Source organism: Arvicanthis niloticus, chromosome 18 (genome assembly GCF_011762505.2).
Source record: "Arvicanthis niloticus isolate mArvNil1 chromosome 18, mArvNil1.pat.X, whole genome shotgun sequence".
In the NCBI taxonomy this organism is placed as follows: domain Eukaryota; kingdom Metazoa; phylum Chordata; class Mammalia; order Rodentia; family Muridae; genus Arvicanthis; species Arvicanthis niloticus.
The window spans coordinates 32,736,645-32,751,752 of NC_047675.1; the positions used below are offsets into that span (position 1 = coordinate 32,736,645).

The window sequence follows — 15,108 nt, forward strand, 5'->3', positions numbered from 1 at the left end:
GCCTGGTGGGTTTGGACATTTGACAATTGTATTTAAATGCTATTTTAAACTTACATAGTAGGTGTTCTTCAAGCCCCATCACACTCTAATAATGTCAGAAGTAATTCAGTAACTAGCTATTTGAAAGTTCTGGACTTCCTTTCTTTTGTTTTCTTAGTGATATAGTTCACCAAAGTGGATTTATCAATCAACAAGTTTGGGTAATTGCTATTAAGAACTATTTTGAGATCGATGCAAATGTGTTAATCTTATTGTGTTATATCCGTAAGGGTTGCATTTATTCTAACAGAAGCTGCTGAGATAGGAACCAAAAATTACCTGGAGACTTGCTTTGACAGTTCCCCTGAGCAATCAAGATAACTTCATGCACACTCAGGGAAACAGGAGAGCCGAAGATGAAAGGCAATACACCTACTGAATTGTTTAAGTGTTTTAGAATAATTCATGGTAACAAAGTTTCTAGAAAATCTCATCCTTAGCCTTCACAGGAAGATACTCTTCAACACAGACCACAGCCTGCCAAGTTCTAGCTAGGCCCTATTTCCTGTCTGTTTGTTGTTTGATTTGGACATTTTTAGAAACAATCTTATGAAGTCCAGTCTGGCTTCAAATTCTGTGGCCATCGACGATCTTGAACTTCAGATCCTCCTGTTTCCACTTCACAAAGGATGACAGGATGTGGTGGTAGGGAATAGAAACCAGGGCCTCATGCACTCTAGGTCAGGTCTTAACAACTGAATTACATTTTCAGCCCTCCTAGGTTGGTTTTCCCTGCCCTCAAGATTCATAACAGGAAAGACAGACGGACATAAAATATGACCAAGTGTTCTAGAACCCAGCCTCACACACCTGCCACAGTCTTACCATCCCTGCATGTGCTACCTACAGAAAAAAGCCAGCATGGACTAAAGGCTGGCTCTGGCACTGGCTACCTGGTTACTAGTATAGCTTCCCCTCTGTCACCAGAGGATCGTATAACTTCAGTGTGAACTGTCCCAATATCTAAAGTGAGGATTTGTTTTGTTTTGTTGAGATAGGGCCTCATGTAGCCCAGGCTGGCCTGAAACTTACTATGTAAACCAGCACTCGGGAAGCAGAGAAGTGGATCTCTGAGTTCAGTGACAGCCTGGTCGAAAATGTGAGTTCCAGGCCAGCCAGGGTTACATATGAGAGACCCTGTCTTGGAAAGACAAAAACCAACAAAACAAGCAGAAAAGGTATGCACCACTACACCTGGGTTGGGGATTTTTTAAAATGCAGACTTGAATCAAATGGTGATATAGCAGAAAAGGAGCCAGAGTCAACTCAGCAGAGGGAAAGATGGAGGTGAGGGGACTGGGGGACAAACAAGCTCCAAACTGCTCTTGGTCTTAGAAAGCTCCCACCGTCAAACAGCCTGCTGGAACTTATGTGCTGAGCTTGCATGCATGACCACAAGCGAGCTGGGGCTTCAGTCTCAGAAAGCCATGAGCAATGTAATGGAACTAAATCCTTCACTTCTCAAATTCCAGAGAGGAAAAACTATATCCAGGGATTATTAAATCTCACGAATCTCAGGAGTCTTCAGAGAACAGAGCCGAAATCAGCTAAAGGCTCTGGCACGCCACGCCTCAGAAGCAGGAAGCAGAGTGTGTCTAGAAAGTACCCTAGAGAGACACGGTAGGAAGTGCCTGGAGACCATTCTCAGAATGGACAGAAGCATTTATTTGGCTTTTGGTAACAATCTCCAGGGACATTCCCGAGCAGAATCTAGACAACACATGATCCGTATACTCACCTCTTCATTGTACAGGTTTTCTGGACTGAGCAGGACCCAAGAGTAGGCACTGCAAACATCGGGGGAAGGATCTTACATAATGACGGTGCCGAAAAGATTTAAAACAAACAATTTGTTTATCACTTATGTCTGTTTCCATGAATTTAGTGCACTGTGTGCATGTGAGCACCACAGAGGCCAGAAAAGGAGCCTGTGTCTCCCGCACCTGGAGTGCCTGGCTGTTTTAGGGTACCTGATAGAGGTTTTGAGAACCAAACCTATATCCTCTGCAACCTTGGTAAACCTTATCGGTCTCTCCAGCTCTAAAAAGGGACAACGACTTTCTACTGGTTTTCTTCCTCCTTGCTAAGTAAGACACCCACTCTGCCTCCAGGAAGGCAATGACAACAGTGAATATTTGATAAGAATCTAACCCACTCACCCCTCCCTCCAGAGCTCAGCTTCACATCTGTGGTCAGCCAAAAACAGATAGAAATGATTTCTTCAAAGCAAGAAGACTGCAGTACACACCTGTAACCCCACACTTTGGAGGCAAAGGCAGGAGGATTGGTCATAAATAAATCCTTCAGGAGAATTGGGAGTTCAAGGTCATCCTGGGCTATATATCAAATATGGGGACAACCTTGGCTACACAAAACCATCCTTTAAATCTTTCCTCTTAGGACCCTGCGTCTGAATCCAGGCCAGAAGTGGTCACGTTTCCCAGCTTTTACTTGGGTCTCAGAAGACAGAAACGAGACTGGGTCATCCCTCCCATCAGCTGCCCCGAAAATGAAAAGGGCGAGTTCCCGAAGAACCTGGTTCAGGTAGGGGAGGAAGTGGGTAGGAGGCATTCTTGGAAAAGAAGAGAAGATGGAAAAGACCCCATGTTGAGATCTTTCCTTGCCAATTCTGATTCTCTTCTGTTCTGTGTTTAGATCAAATCCAACAGGGACAAAGAAACAAAGGTTTTCTACAGCATCACTGGCCAAGGAGCTGACAAACCCCCCGTTGGTGTTTTCATCATTGAGAGGGAGACAGGCTGGCTGAAAGTGACACAGCCTCTGGATAGAGAAGCCATTGCCAAGTACCTCGTGAGTATTTCTTGGATACTTGTTGACCACTGGGTAACAATTGTCAAATTTGGGGGGCAGCTGGTGTTTTATCCCCACTTTGGATGCCTTGGATATTTAAGTAGTTTAACTTAACAAGTTGGGATGATTTGTTGTTGTTGTTGTAGGGATTCCTCACATCATACATGTGCTTAGATAAAAGCTGTCAAAGTAGGCTTGAAGGAATGGCTCAGTGTGTGAGAACATGAATCTTGAGTTCAGTTCCCAGCATGCACATAGGTAGCTCACTACCACCTGAAACTCCAACTCCAGGTGCTCTGATACCTTATGACCTCCATTGATAACTGTACACACGTGTACACACACACAAGGGGTTGGGGAGGACACAGACAGACAGAGAGATAGAGAGACACATAGATATGTACACGCCTGGGACCAGCCTGGCATCTCAGGTACTGAGGTGGGACACAGCCTTGGACAAAGGCTAAAGATTGATGATAGCCTTATAGCTCTTTCTTACTGTTCTGGAGGCCTGAAGCTGATAGCATTTGGCAGTTTAACTCACTCTTGCTACTCTGTGGCTAAAAGCTGCTGATTTCTGGCAATTAACTCCTGCTAGTAGCAAGGGGTTAGGGGGCGGGATTAAGAAAAAAAGTTAGTTGCTTGGGCCTTTTCCTCTTTGACTCTGAGAGTTCTATTAACTCTTTGTGAGCCAGAGAGAAAGGGAAAGGAAAAGAGTCAGGCACACAGGAAAAAGCACTCAGTCACTCTGGATGAAACAGAGCAAAGAAGCTCCAACAAATTTTATTTCTGTTCTCAGTATCCATACATCCTCTGAGAATTCTCATACAACTATGAGGAAGAACCGTTATAGCAAGATGATTGATTATATGATTTTTCTAAACACTCTTAGGTTCTATAAGTTCATAGTAAATTTAAGGCAATAGTTCATGTCATAAGGTTTAAGGAGTTACAGCAGAAATGTTTACATTTCTTCCCATTAATATAGTATCTGACTAAACATCCATTATCTAGATCCATAAGTTCAATAAAAGTAAATAACTTTTTTATTACAAGCTAGCAGTTTTCTCAAGAGATAAATCACCTACCTTGTATCTTATTAGTTTTGAAGTTTTGTATAAATAAACTAGTCAATATTTTATTTGTTGTCTTTGGAACTACAATAAATTGTTCATTCCCAGTTTATGACCTTTAGTTACCTTGTTCCTGACCAGAAGGAATATTTTCCTTGGTCATACATTTGTTCCAAGCCTGCTTTCCTTTCCTAGTGCAATTAGCCTGTAACACATGCAGGTTTACCGGGCTCCTTTGCAGCTTTTTCTTCTATAGAGGACTTGAGATTACTCGTGTCAATTTAGGAATTCTATAAAATCATTATCAACAATTATGAAATCATCAGTTCTTCTATATGAAAGCACATCTTCATATTGATTCTGCAGGAAATGTGCCTAATAGGGTGGGCAGGAAATGTGCCTAATAGGGCCCAGGCTATGTAATAGTGACAGAAAAGCCGTATCAGTAGCAAGAATCAATCCTGGGATGATGTCTCTAAGGACCCTGCTTTCTCAGAGCTTACCCATCGCACTTATGCAAAATGACGGGCCATCTCCAGAAAGCTCACCTGTATGCCTTTGCCTTTCCTAGCTGACTTCTGATATACACACATACATACACATAAATTGAAAGCTGTTGACTTGGCTCAGGAGATGGCTTAGGTGTTAAGAACACTGGTTGTTCTTGTAAAGGACCTGTGTTTGTTTTCCCATACTGACATGGTAGCTCATAACCATCTGTAACTCAGGTTTCAGGGGACTCGATGACCTCCATGGGTACCAGTTCACATGTACGAATACATATTTAGAGCCAAAACACTCATATACATTTAAAAGGGGTAGGGAGTTGGGGACTAGAGAGATGTCTTAGCAGTTAAGAGCACTGGCTACTCCTTCAAAGGACACTGGTCCAATTTTTAGCACATACAGCACAAACGGCAGCTCAGAACTGTCTGTAACTCCAGTTCCTAAGGATTTGACGCTCTCACACAGACATATATGCAGACAAAACACAGTGCACATAAATAAATAAATCTTTTTTTTTAAGTTGGTGTTCTGCCTGCATGTATGCTTGCACACCAGTGGAGATTATCAGATCTCATTATAAGTGGTTGGTTATGAGCTACCATATGGATGCTAGGAATTGAACAGAGGACCTGTAGAAGAGCAGCTAATGATCTTAACCTCTGAGCCATCTCTCTAGCTCCAAATAAATAAGTCTTTAGCTGGGCAGTGGTGGTGCACACCTTTAATCCCAGCACTTGGGAGGCAGAGACAGGCGGATTTCTGAGGCCAGCCTGATCTACAGAGTGAGTTCCAGGACAGCCAGGGCTACACAGAGAAACCCTGTCTCGGGGAAAAAAAAAAAAAAAAAAAAGTCTTTAAAAAAAAGATGTCAACTAGACCTTGGGGAGAAATTTATGATACATATTCTGATAATAACTATAGGGAGCAAAGCTTACTTCTGGGACTTGGTTGCAATGTGAACTTAGGGAGGAGAGATAATCTGTAGATGCCAAATATAGAAAAATCTCAGGGAAATATTAGTAAACTGGAATGGCCAGAGGGAAAATTATCCCAACTGAAGTAAGTGTATATTTGATAAATGGCTGTCTGTCTGGTGGTTGTATTCTCTAGCTTTGAGACGTAATTCATCATGAAGTCATTAAGCAGCAACACATAGTGTGAAAAATTCTCACATGAAGGTATTATAGTAGAAAGAGTGGAGGCTAGATGGAGCTGTTCTATTCAGACTCCCTACCCTGGCTATTCTTCCAAGTAACCCTCACTTGGCTCTCTTGCAGCTTTTTTCTCATGCTGTGTCATCAAATGGGGAAGCAGTGGAGGATCCCATGGAGATAGTGATCACAGTGACAGATCAGAATGACAACAGGCCAGAGTTTATCAAGCAGGTCTTTGAGGGATCCGTTGCAGAAGGCGCTCTTCCAGGTAAATTAGCCTCAAGGAACTGAGTACACAGAAAGACATTTGGGTTTCTTTAGACCTTGAAGGATAGGATGAGAACTTGAGGTCGTGTCACTGAAGTTGAGACATGCTCTTTGAAAGCCACCATGAGGGATGAGGTGGAGGCATGTGGGAGCAGATATAACATTCTACCTGTAGAAACACATATAAGCAGAAACAAAAGAATAGCCTTCCGAGGGCTTGTTGGTGCATGTATATAACTCCAGCTCTCAGGGATGTGGTGCTCTCTTCTGGCCTTTGAGGACATCTGCAAGTGCCCTCTACACACAACAACAACAATAATAGTAGAAGAAAAAGAAAATAAATAAAATAAAAGGAGAAGGACTTGGTAGAGATATTTTAATTTATTGCCAACACCATCTTCCTTTCCTCCTCACACCGCACTTGAATCATAGGCATTGAAAGTTGAGTTCCCTGACCATGGTTGGTTTGCTGTGATGCCCCCTTGACTGATAGCTTGATGAGAATTTTAGAAGTAAAAACTGACTAAAGTGTGCTTCTCTCCTAGAACAGGATTGTTCTGAGTAGTCAGGGTCAGATCCCAGTGTAGCCGTTGCAACCCATTTAAGGCTCCTCTCCTTTGACAGGCACCTCCGTGATGCAGGTCTCAGCCACTGATGCAGACGATGATGTCAACACCTATAACGCTGCCATTGCCTACACCATCATCAGCCAAGATCCGGAGCTGCCTCACAGGAATATGTTCACTGTCAACAGGGACACCGGGGTCATCAGTGTGGTCACCTCCGGGCTGGACCGAGAGGTCAGGCAGGGCTCAGGAGGATGGCAGAGGGGTTTGAAGGCAAACATAGTAAATCCCATGGGCAGTGTAACCCTCGGCTGAGCCTAGTGGCCAGTTAGTGTTTAGTGGCTTGCCTTTATATCTAAATACCTGAGCAGAAGCTCTGTGCCTGGGGGCAGGCAGCCTTGGCAATTAAGCATGTGGTCAAACACCTTTCTATATGCAGTCAGCTGCACTGGGTCTGGGGTGGCTGTTGGAGTGGGTTCTGATCCCATGTGTTTGGTGTCTGCAGAGTTACCCTACATACACTCTGGTGGTTCAGGCTGCTGACCTTCAAGGCGAAGGCTTAAGCACAACAGCAAAAGCTGTGATCACTGTCTTGGATATTAATGACAACGCTCCCATCTTCAACCCAAGCACGGTAATTCTACAGCTTCTTTGTTCCATGAAAAGGTTCTTCATTGCTCACGAGCTAAGTTTTGCCTCTGTGTCCTGGTGAACCCTTTAAAAACTCTTCCCTAGGTTAGTAAATGTGTGAACATTAGAAAACCAACATCTTGGAGCAGCTACTATCTTTGAAATCCTTCTTTTATCCTTTGCCTGGGGCCATCGGCACCCGATTGTGTGTTGCTCAAACTCCTGATGCCATCCTGTCCTTACTTCTGCATCTTTATAGTATTAGTGGGTCTCACTTACTCTTCACATTTTCTAAGTTTATATTCCACCCTGTTACCGGAGACCTGTCGATACAAAGCAGACACATTTTCTAGTCTGTGCAACTTACAATTTTTAGGAAATATAATTTTAGGAGGATGGATGACTTGAGCCGGATCTTAATCTGCAACCCATCCTGGCCTCCAACTCAACAATATGCCTCCTAAATGCTGGGTTACAGTTGTAAGATGCCATGCTCAGCTTTTTAGCCTTAGAAGACCATATTTTACTGAGTGAGTTAGAATTTGATTTAGTGGTTGGTTAGTTAACAGAGGCCCAAATAGTATAGATTCAAAAATCTATAGTGTTGACTTTTTTCCTCTCCTGTCACAATCGGCCCCAGGGGTAACTGATTTATCTTATTTAATGTTTACTAATATAGACTAGAGAGTAGATGGGGGTTGGTTGCAAATGGTACACATGTCCCAAGATGACAGTAAGCAGACAATGGGAATAACAGGGTCTTCTTGTAGCCAGGGCCTCAGGAAGCTACTTCAGGTGTGTATAGAAGGTGCTCAGAGCTGCTAGTTGGTCTACTGATGGGACATGAGGGTCTATTCCCAGTGCTCTTCCCTTCATCTTTGGAGACTCATATACTTCTCTTGACCTCACTTATCCCACCTACTTCTCCAGGGTTGGGCTCAGAATGACTCCCATTCCTTTAGCCCAAGTCCTGGGCCTATGCTTATTGTCATCTTCTCTCTAATGACCCATTTTTTTTCCCCTTTACTCTTCAGTACCAGGGTCAAGTGGCTGAGAATGAGGTCAATGTCCCTATCGTCACACTCAAAGTGACTGATGATGATGCCCCCCATACTCCAGCGTGGGATGCTGTGTACACCATAGTCAACGATCCTGATCAACAGTTCATTGTCATCACCGACCCCAAGACCAACGATGGCATTCTGAAAACAGCCAAGGTTTGTACAGTGCTTGATGAATGACGTGCCACCAGCTTGGGGGTCTCTTGTCCCACAATGTCTTCTCATGGTGGATTAATACTGGCAGGGGAGAGGTTGGGAGTCTGAGGATGGTCCTGACCTGGAGCTTGTGGAAACTCTCATGGATGTTTTGCTGGCTTGTTAGAAGTGAGATCAGTATGACTCCTTTGAAAAATATGACCTAGCCTAAAGCCCGAGGCTAAGTTATAACCCCTTTGGAGCAGGAGCCTAAGATGACCAGAAAAAAAATAGATATTTATATTATGATTCATAACAGTAGCCAAATTACAGTTATGAAGTATCAACAAAAATAATCTTATGGTTGGGGGTCACCACAGCATGAGGAATTATATTAAAAACTCATAGCATTCTGAAGGTTGAGAACCACTGGACTAGAAAGATGACAGCTCAGTGGTTAAGAGCACTTGTTTCTCTGTAGACGATCCACTGCCTACATGGCAGGTCACAACTGCTGGTAAATCTTTGAAAAATGTCTAAACTAAAAAAGTGGGGAGGACTTACTGGTGAATTTAGCAAAAGTTAGTAGGTGTTAGTAGGGTGTCTTTAGAGCTTTAATGCCCTTTTCAGCAAGTGAGCAGCCATGTTTGAGAACTACTGTCAACTAAAAAAGTGGTATCTGAGCCAGCTGGTGGTGGCGGTGCACACTTTCAATCTCAGTATTTGGAAGGCAGAGGCATATGGATCTCTGTGAATTCAAGACCAGCCTGGTCTACAGTGAGAGCTCCAGGATAGCCAGGGCTACAGAGAAACCCTCTCTCAGAGGAAAAATAAAACAACAACAAAAATCCCCAAAGGATTTTTTTTTTTGGACCAACCTTTTCTTTTCTTTTCTTTTCTTTTCTTTTCTTTTCTTTTCTTTTCTTTTCTTTTCTTTTCTTTCTTTCTTTCTTTCTTTCTTTCTTTCTTTCTTTCTTCATCCATTCATTCATTCATTCATTCATTTATTCAGGTTTTTCGAGACAGGGTTTCTCTGTGTAGCCCTGGCTGTCCTGGAACTCACTCTGTAGACCAGGCTGGCCTCGAACTCAGAAATCTGCCTGCCTCTGCCTCCCAAGTGCTGGGATTAAAGGCGTGCACCATCACTGCCCGGCTGGACCAACCACTTTTAAGCTCATATATTTGTTCTGTGGTAGTGGTGGTTGAACACAGGATCTTAAGCATTCTGGGCAGGTGCTCTACCATTGAGCCACATATTTGATCAGAGGTATTTAGTGTTAACTTTGCTTTTCTCCTGTTCTCCAGGGCTTGGATTTTGAGGTCAGGCAGCAGTACATTCTGTACGTGAAAGTAGAGAATGAGGAACCCTTTGAGGGGTCTCTTGTCCCTTCCACAGCCACCGTCACCGTGGATGTGTTAGACGTGAATGAAGCCCCCATCTTTGTACCTGCGGAGAAGAGAGTCGAAGTGCCTGAAGACTTTGGTGTGGGTCAGGAAATCACATCTTATACCGCTCGGGAGCCAGACACGTTCATGGAACAGAAGATCACGTGAGTAGAGCATTTTCAACTCTTGTGTGGGTGTTGGTATGTATTTCCACTTTTTATTGAGGCAGGGTCTCACTGTAGTCTTCACTTTCCTGGACCTTGCTTTGTAGACCAGGTTGGCCTTAACCTCAGAGATCCTTCCTAGTTCTGGGACTGATGGCATGAGTCACCACTGCTTACCACTTTGATTTTAATATATAGTTTATATATTATTTATGTAAATATAAACATAGCCATTTGTCATGTAATGATAATACATTCTGAGACATGTGTCCACGACAAAAGGCCTGGAGTTTTACTGAAGATTTGCCATTAGGTGAGCAGCCAATGGGTCTCATGTCCTGGGTATGAAACTCAAGTTGTCAGGCTTGGCAGTAAGTGTCTTTACTCCTTGAGCCATACACACCCCACACCCCACAGACCATGGACCACATTTTATACTAAAGGACTGGGGTTCAATTTTCAGCACCAACATGGAGGCTTATAACTATCTTTAACTCCAGTTCCTGGGGATCTGATACCTCTTCTAACCTCTAGCACCATGTGGTACACACATACATACTCAGGTACACACCCGTATGTGTGTATTTTATATATATGTAACTGTATAACAAGTGAAGAGGACCTGGGACCTTCTTAAGGTCCTTTGTGTTTGCTGTTCCTACTCTAACCCAGAGCTTGTGTCTTCAGGTACCGGATTTGGAGGGACACTGCCAACTGGCTGGAGATTGACCCCGATACCGGTGCCGTTTTGACCCGGGCTGAGATGGACAGAGAAGACACAGAGCATGTGAAGAACAGCACGTATACAGCTCTCATCATCGCCACAGATGATGGTATGGACACCGTGTGATCTGATCCGAATTATGGCCTGGGATCCGTCACTCTCCAGCTTGCCTGTCCCCTCTGCCTCTGCCTAATTGGGGGGGAGGGGATTTCATTCCTTTTCTTTTATCCATAACAAACAAACAGTAATGACATACAAAAGTTTTGTTAACAGAATTCCAAACTTTAGATCAAGTAGACTTTCCTTCCCTCTTGTTCTTTTCCGCACTTGAATCTCGGTCTTTCTGCAGGGGGTTGGGTTTGTAGCTCAGGTCTGTGGCTGTGAACTTATTATTAATTCTTATAAACGTCAGTTTTTTTTTTTCTTTTGAGTTTTATATTTATTTTATGTATGTGAGTACACTGTAGCTATCTTCAGGCACACCAGAGGAGTGCATCAGATCCAGTTACAGATGGTTGTGAGCCACCATGTGGTTTGCTGGGAATTGAACTCAAGACCTGGAAGAGCTGTTAATGCTCTTAACCACTCAGCCAGCTCTCCAGCCCCCAAGGCAACTCTTACAAAGGAACACATTTATTTGGGGCTGGCTAAAAGTTTCAGAGGTTTAGTCCATTATCATCATGACTGGAAGCCTGGAGGCATGCAGGCAGATGTGGTGCTGGAGAAGGAGCTGAGAGTTGTACATCCTGATCCAAGGGCAGCCAGGAAGAGACTCTGATTCCACACTGGGTGGAGCTTAGGCATAGGAGACCTCAAAGCTCACCCGCACTGTGACACACTTGCTTCAACAAGACCACACCTACTTGAGTAAGGCCACACCTCCTAATCGTGCCCTTCTTTGTAGGCCAAGCATTCAAACACACAAGTCTATGGGGGCCAGACCTATCTAAACTACCACAATGCCTATGGGTATTTTGGGCTGCATGTATGTCTGTGTTCTTGGTGTCCACAGAGGATGTCCTCCTGGAACTGGAGTTACAGAGAGTTAGGAACCACTGCGAATGTGCTGAAAACTGAACCCAGGACTCCTGTAATCATTCTTAATCCCTGAGCCCCCTTTTTTCCTTTTTTTGTATGGATATGAGATCTGGCCATAGTGCTGAGCATAGGCGTGTGTTCCCCACGACTTATATCCCACATGTATACCCCAAGGTGAATGCTTTTGATACATGGTTCCCTATATAACCCAGGCTTGTTTTGAACTCACCATGTAGCCCAAAAGGCCTCAAAATTGAGGTGACCCACCCTTCCCTCATCCTGTGTGGTTCTAAGATTCCAAACAAATTCTATCACACTCTGCATTTCCTTACCTTCTAATAAGAGCTGCTGGAGCCAGGCTTTGGTAGGAGGCTGAGGCAGGATGATTGTAATTCCAAAGGCAACACGCTAAGACTTTGTCTCAGTGACAACAAAACAATAAACTCCCGAATTGAAATGTATGAATAATGTACTAGGAAGAGAAGAAAAAAAGCTGCCTTTGAAAATAAGAAATAGTCTAAGACATTGTACACAGTATGCAGTAAGCTTGTCTGGAAAGCCTAGACAAGGACAGAGCATCTGTGGTTAGCATGGAAACTGCTGAGGGGTCACAGACAAGCTAAGTCAGAATTTGGCCTGCTGGAAGGTGACACTATCTTTAAGCTGTGACACCCTTTCTGTTTTCCTTTAGGCTCACCCATTGCCACCGGCACTGGGACTCTTCTCCTGGTCCTGTCAGACATCAACGACAACGCTCCCATCCCAGAACCTCGAAACATGCAGTTCTGCCAGAGGAACCCACAGCCCCATATCATCACCATCGTGGATCCAGACCTTCCCCCCAACACATACCCCTTCACTGCTGAGCTAACCCACGGGGCCAGCGTCAACTGGACCATTGACTATAATGACAAAGGTGTGAAGACTTCTGTTTTTAGAGGCTCTGCCATTCCCGCTTCACACTTTCCCTTAATATTTGGCCTCGGTTCCTTCTGCATGTCATGCACGTTCTTTTTCCTCTGAGACAGATGAGCCCCAAGCAGTTCTTCCTCCAGCCCTGTGTGTCTTTGATTCCCTAAACATTTCGATGTACTGAGGTTTTTTTTGTTGTTGTTGTTTTGTCCTCTCTCCCGGTCTCATTTTTCCTTTGTTTTCCTTTCCCCAGATCAAACATCTCTTATTTTGCAACCAAAAAAGGACTTAGAAATTGGCGAATACAAAATCAATCTCAAGCTTGCAGATAACCAGAACAAAGACCAGGTGACCACGTTGGACGTTCATGTGTGTGACTGTGAAGGGACTGTCAACAACTGCATGAAGGCGGGTGGTTATGCGGAAGCAGGATTGCAAGTTCCTGCCATCCTCGGAATCCTTGGAGGGATCCTAGCCCTGCTGAGTAAGTGCAGGTGGCAGGTGCTTCAGCCTGCAACCTCTAAAACCAGGAAGGACCATCTCCTAGGAGGAGCTTTTAGTTGGAGTATAGAATAAACTGGTAACGAGGTGGAGTGGGGTGCAGGATCCTTCTGTTCTGTCTCTTTATACTCCCTTAGATTGAGTACATGTCAGTCACCCGTGTCCCTCAGTAAGGTGGGACTTCAGACCCAGGATTCCTGGGGGGATTCCTCAGAGGCTTCTTTTTAAACCAGTCCCCAAGAGATGCTGATCTGGCAGTAAGGTTATGTATGGTATGCTGTTCATGTTAGCACAGGCAAGGCCAGCAGCTACGTCACCTCCACATTCCGTCTTGGAGAACAGATGGAAGTGGAGGCCGCCTAACTACAAGTTTCGGATGCTAGTACCACTCTCATCTCATTGGCCCAAATGTAGGCATGCCAAGCTACCTGGCAGCCTGGGATCTCATGCTCCTAACTGGGTGACTATGAGCCCATGAAATGCTTGGGAGACAGTGGAGATGGAGGGCCGAGTGAGCAGTGGCTGAAAAGATGAAGGAGAATGGAGATGCTGAGGAAATCTGTCATTTTTGTCCATGGTCCTTGGTCTGATTTTACCTGTAGAGAATCCTAGGCCTGGTGCCAATGCCCTGAGGATTTTTATGATCAAAGGTTTGGGGTGTTTGTTTATTTGTTTGTTTATTTTTAATTGAGGACATACCTGACTTTTTTTTTTTTTCCCCAGTAGATATTATTAGGCTTGGCTAAAGTTGGGGAAATTCTCATATCAGACATTTGAAGCAGAAGTGGTATTAGGAGCCAGGAGTCAAACTTGTTTATTATTATTATTTTTTTTTTTTTGTATTGTTTTTTGAGAAATGGTCTCATCTGGCTGGGCAGGAGATAGTCCTCGTTCAGGTAGTCTGCCACCCACCTGGCGGTGGAAGGGTGTGGCATTCCAGGACAGTTGCTTCCTCTGGTCTTTCTTGCCTGTGGATCATCACTCTTCCCTCCTTCCCTTTCTTGTCTCCAGTTCTGATCTTGCTGCTCCTACTGTTTCTGCGGAGGAGAACGGTGGTCAAAGAGCCCCTGCTGCCACCAGACGATGACACCCGGGACAACGTGTATTATTATGATGAGGAAGGAGGTGGAGAAGAAGACCAGGTGGGTTTTAAAGATGGAGAACTTTACATCTGATTGAGGGGTGTTGGGTCAGCTATGTTGGTCATCACCCTGCTGTAGAACTCTATGGTCACAAGAATTCACGTTTCTTCCCCAGACACTCTTGTGTTCTCTGCAGTGCTGGTTGATTACATTGAGGCTCACAACATCTGTAAATCAGTGAGGACTCTGCTAATCAGGCAGACTTGTGATGAAAGGCCCTAAGCTGCATCTTGTGCTCAGGTCTGCTGCATGGGAGCCTCATGTGAGTTGCAGAAGGCATACATCACTGTTGTCTTATTGCCTGAGGCCTCTCACATGACAGAGCCTGTCATTAGCAGATAGGACACTACTTGCATCAGCTGTGGTAGGGAGGACTAAGCATTTGCCAAGAGATACCGTGATAATCAGGTCCCATGAAAGGAGTAAGACGCAATAGGTTGAGTTCATGCGATCCCCCCAAGGGCTCCTTTTTCTTTCAGTTTGCATTGGGAGACTTTTAGTTTGGAAAATGCCATTTAGTATGAATTTGGGCACATGGGAGTCATTTGGCTTTGTCCATCAGCAGAGTCTGACATGCCCTGAAGCAAACCCTGCCCTGTGCTAGCAGCTGCTTCTTTCTCACATGCTGTCATGCTCTGCTCTTCTTCTCTCTAGGACTTTGATTTGAGCCAGCTGCACAGGGGCCTGGATGCCCGTCCGGAAGTGACCCGAAATGACGTGGCTCCCACCCTCATGAGTGTGCCCCAGTACCGTCCCCGTCCTGCCAATCCTGATGAGATTGGGAACTTCATTGATGAAGTAAGTAGGCAAGGCCGTGAGCCAAGGCACAGTGCATCCTTAACTCGGAATCAAAGAGAAGAACATTCCGAATGAGGAGAACCTTTGAGTTGTTGCCTTACAGTGTCTAGATCCCCAAGACTAAAACAAAATCTACTTGAAATATTTAGTAGACTTAGAAGGAGTTACAAAGCAAATTTAGTTTGTATGTGTTCCCTGCA

General features: G+C 44.4%; 1 protein-coding gene across 1 annotated transcript in view; it reads left to right on the plus strand.

Annotated features, from left to right (window-relative positions):
- The window catches only part of Cdh1 (cadherin 1), a 66,625-nt gene that overhangs the window by 47,841 nt on the left and 3,676 nt on the right, over positions 1 to 15,108 (plus strand). Inside the window, exons 4-15 of the mRNA XM_034522336.2 lie at positions 2,440 to 2,583; positions 2,695 to 2,850; positions 5,708 to 5,852; positions 6,476 to 6,651; positions 6,923 to 7,051; positions 8,082 to 8,264; positions 9,549 to 9,793; positions 10,481 to 10,626; positions 12,247 to 12,471; positions 12,721 to 12,951; positions 13,980 to 14,110; positions 14,765 to 14,908. Coding sequence (XP_034378227.1) covers positions 2,440 to 2,583; positions 2,695 to 2,850; positions 5,708 to 5,852; positions 6,476 to 6,651; positions 6,923 to 7,051; positions 8,082 to 8,264; positions 9,549 to 9,793; positions 10,481 to 10,626; positions 12,247 to 12,471; positions 12,721 to 12,951; positions 13,980 to 14,110; positions 14,765 to 14,908 — 2,055 coding nt within the window. The remainder of the gene's footprint in view (positions 1 to 2,439; positions 2,584 to 2,694; positions 2,851 to 5,707; positions 5,853 to 6,475; positions 6,652 to 6,922; positions 7,052 to 8,081; positions 8,265 to 9,548; positions 9,794 to 10,480; positions 10,627 to 12,246; positions 12,472 to 12,720; positions 12,952 to 13,979; positions 14,111 to 14,764; positions 14,909 to 15,108) is intronic.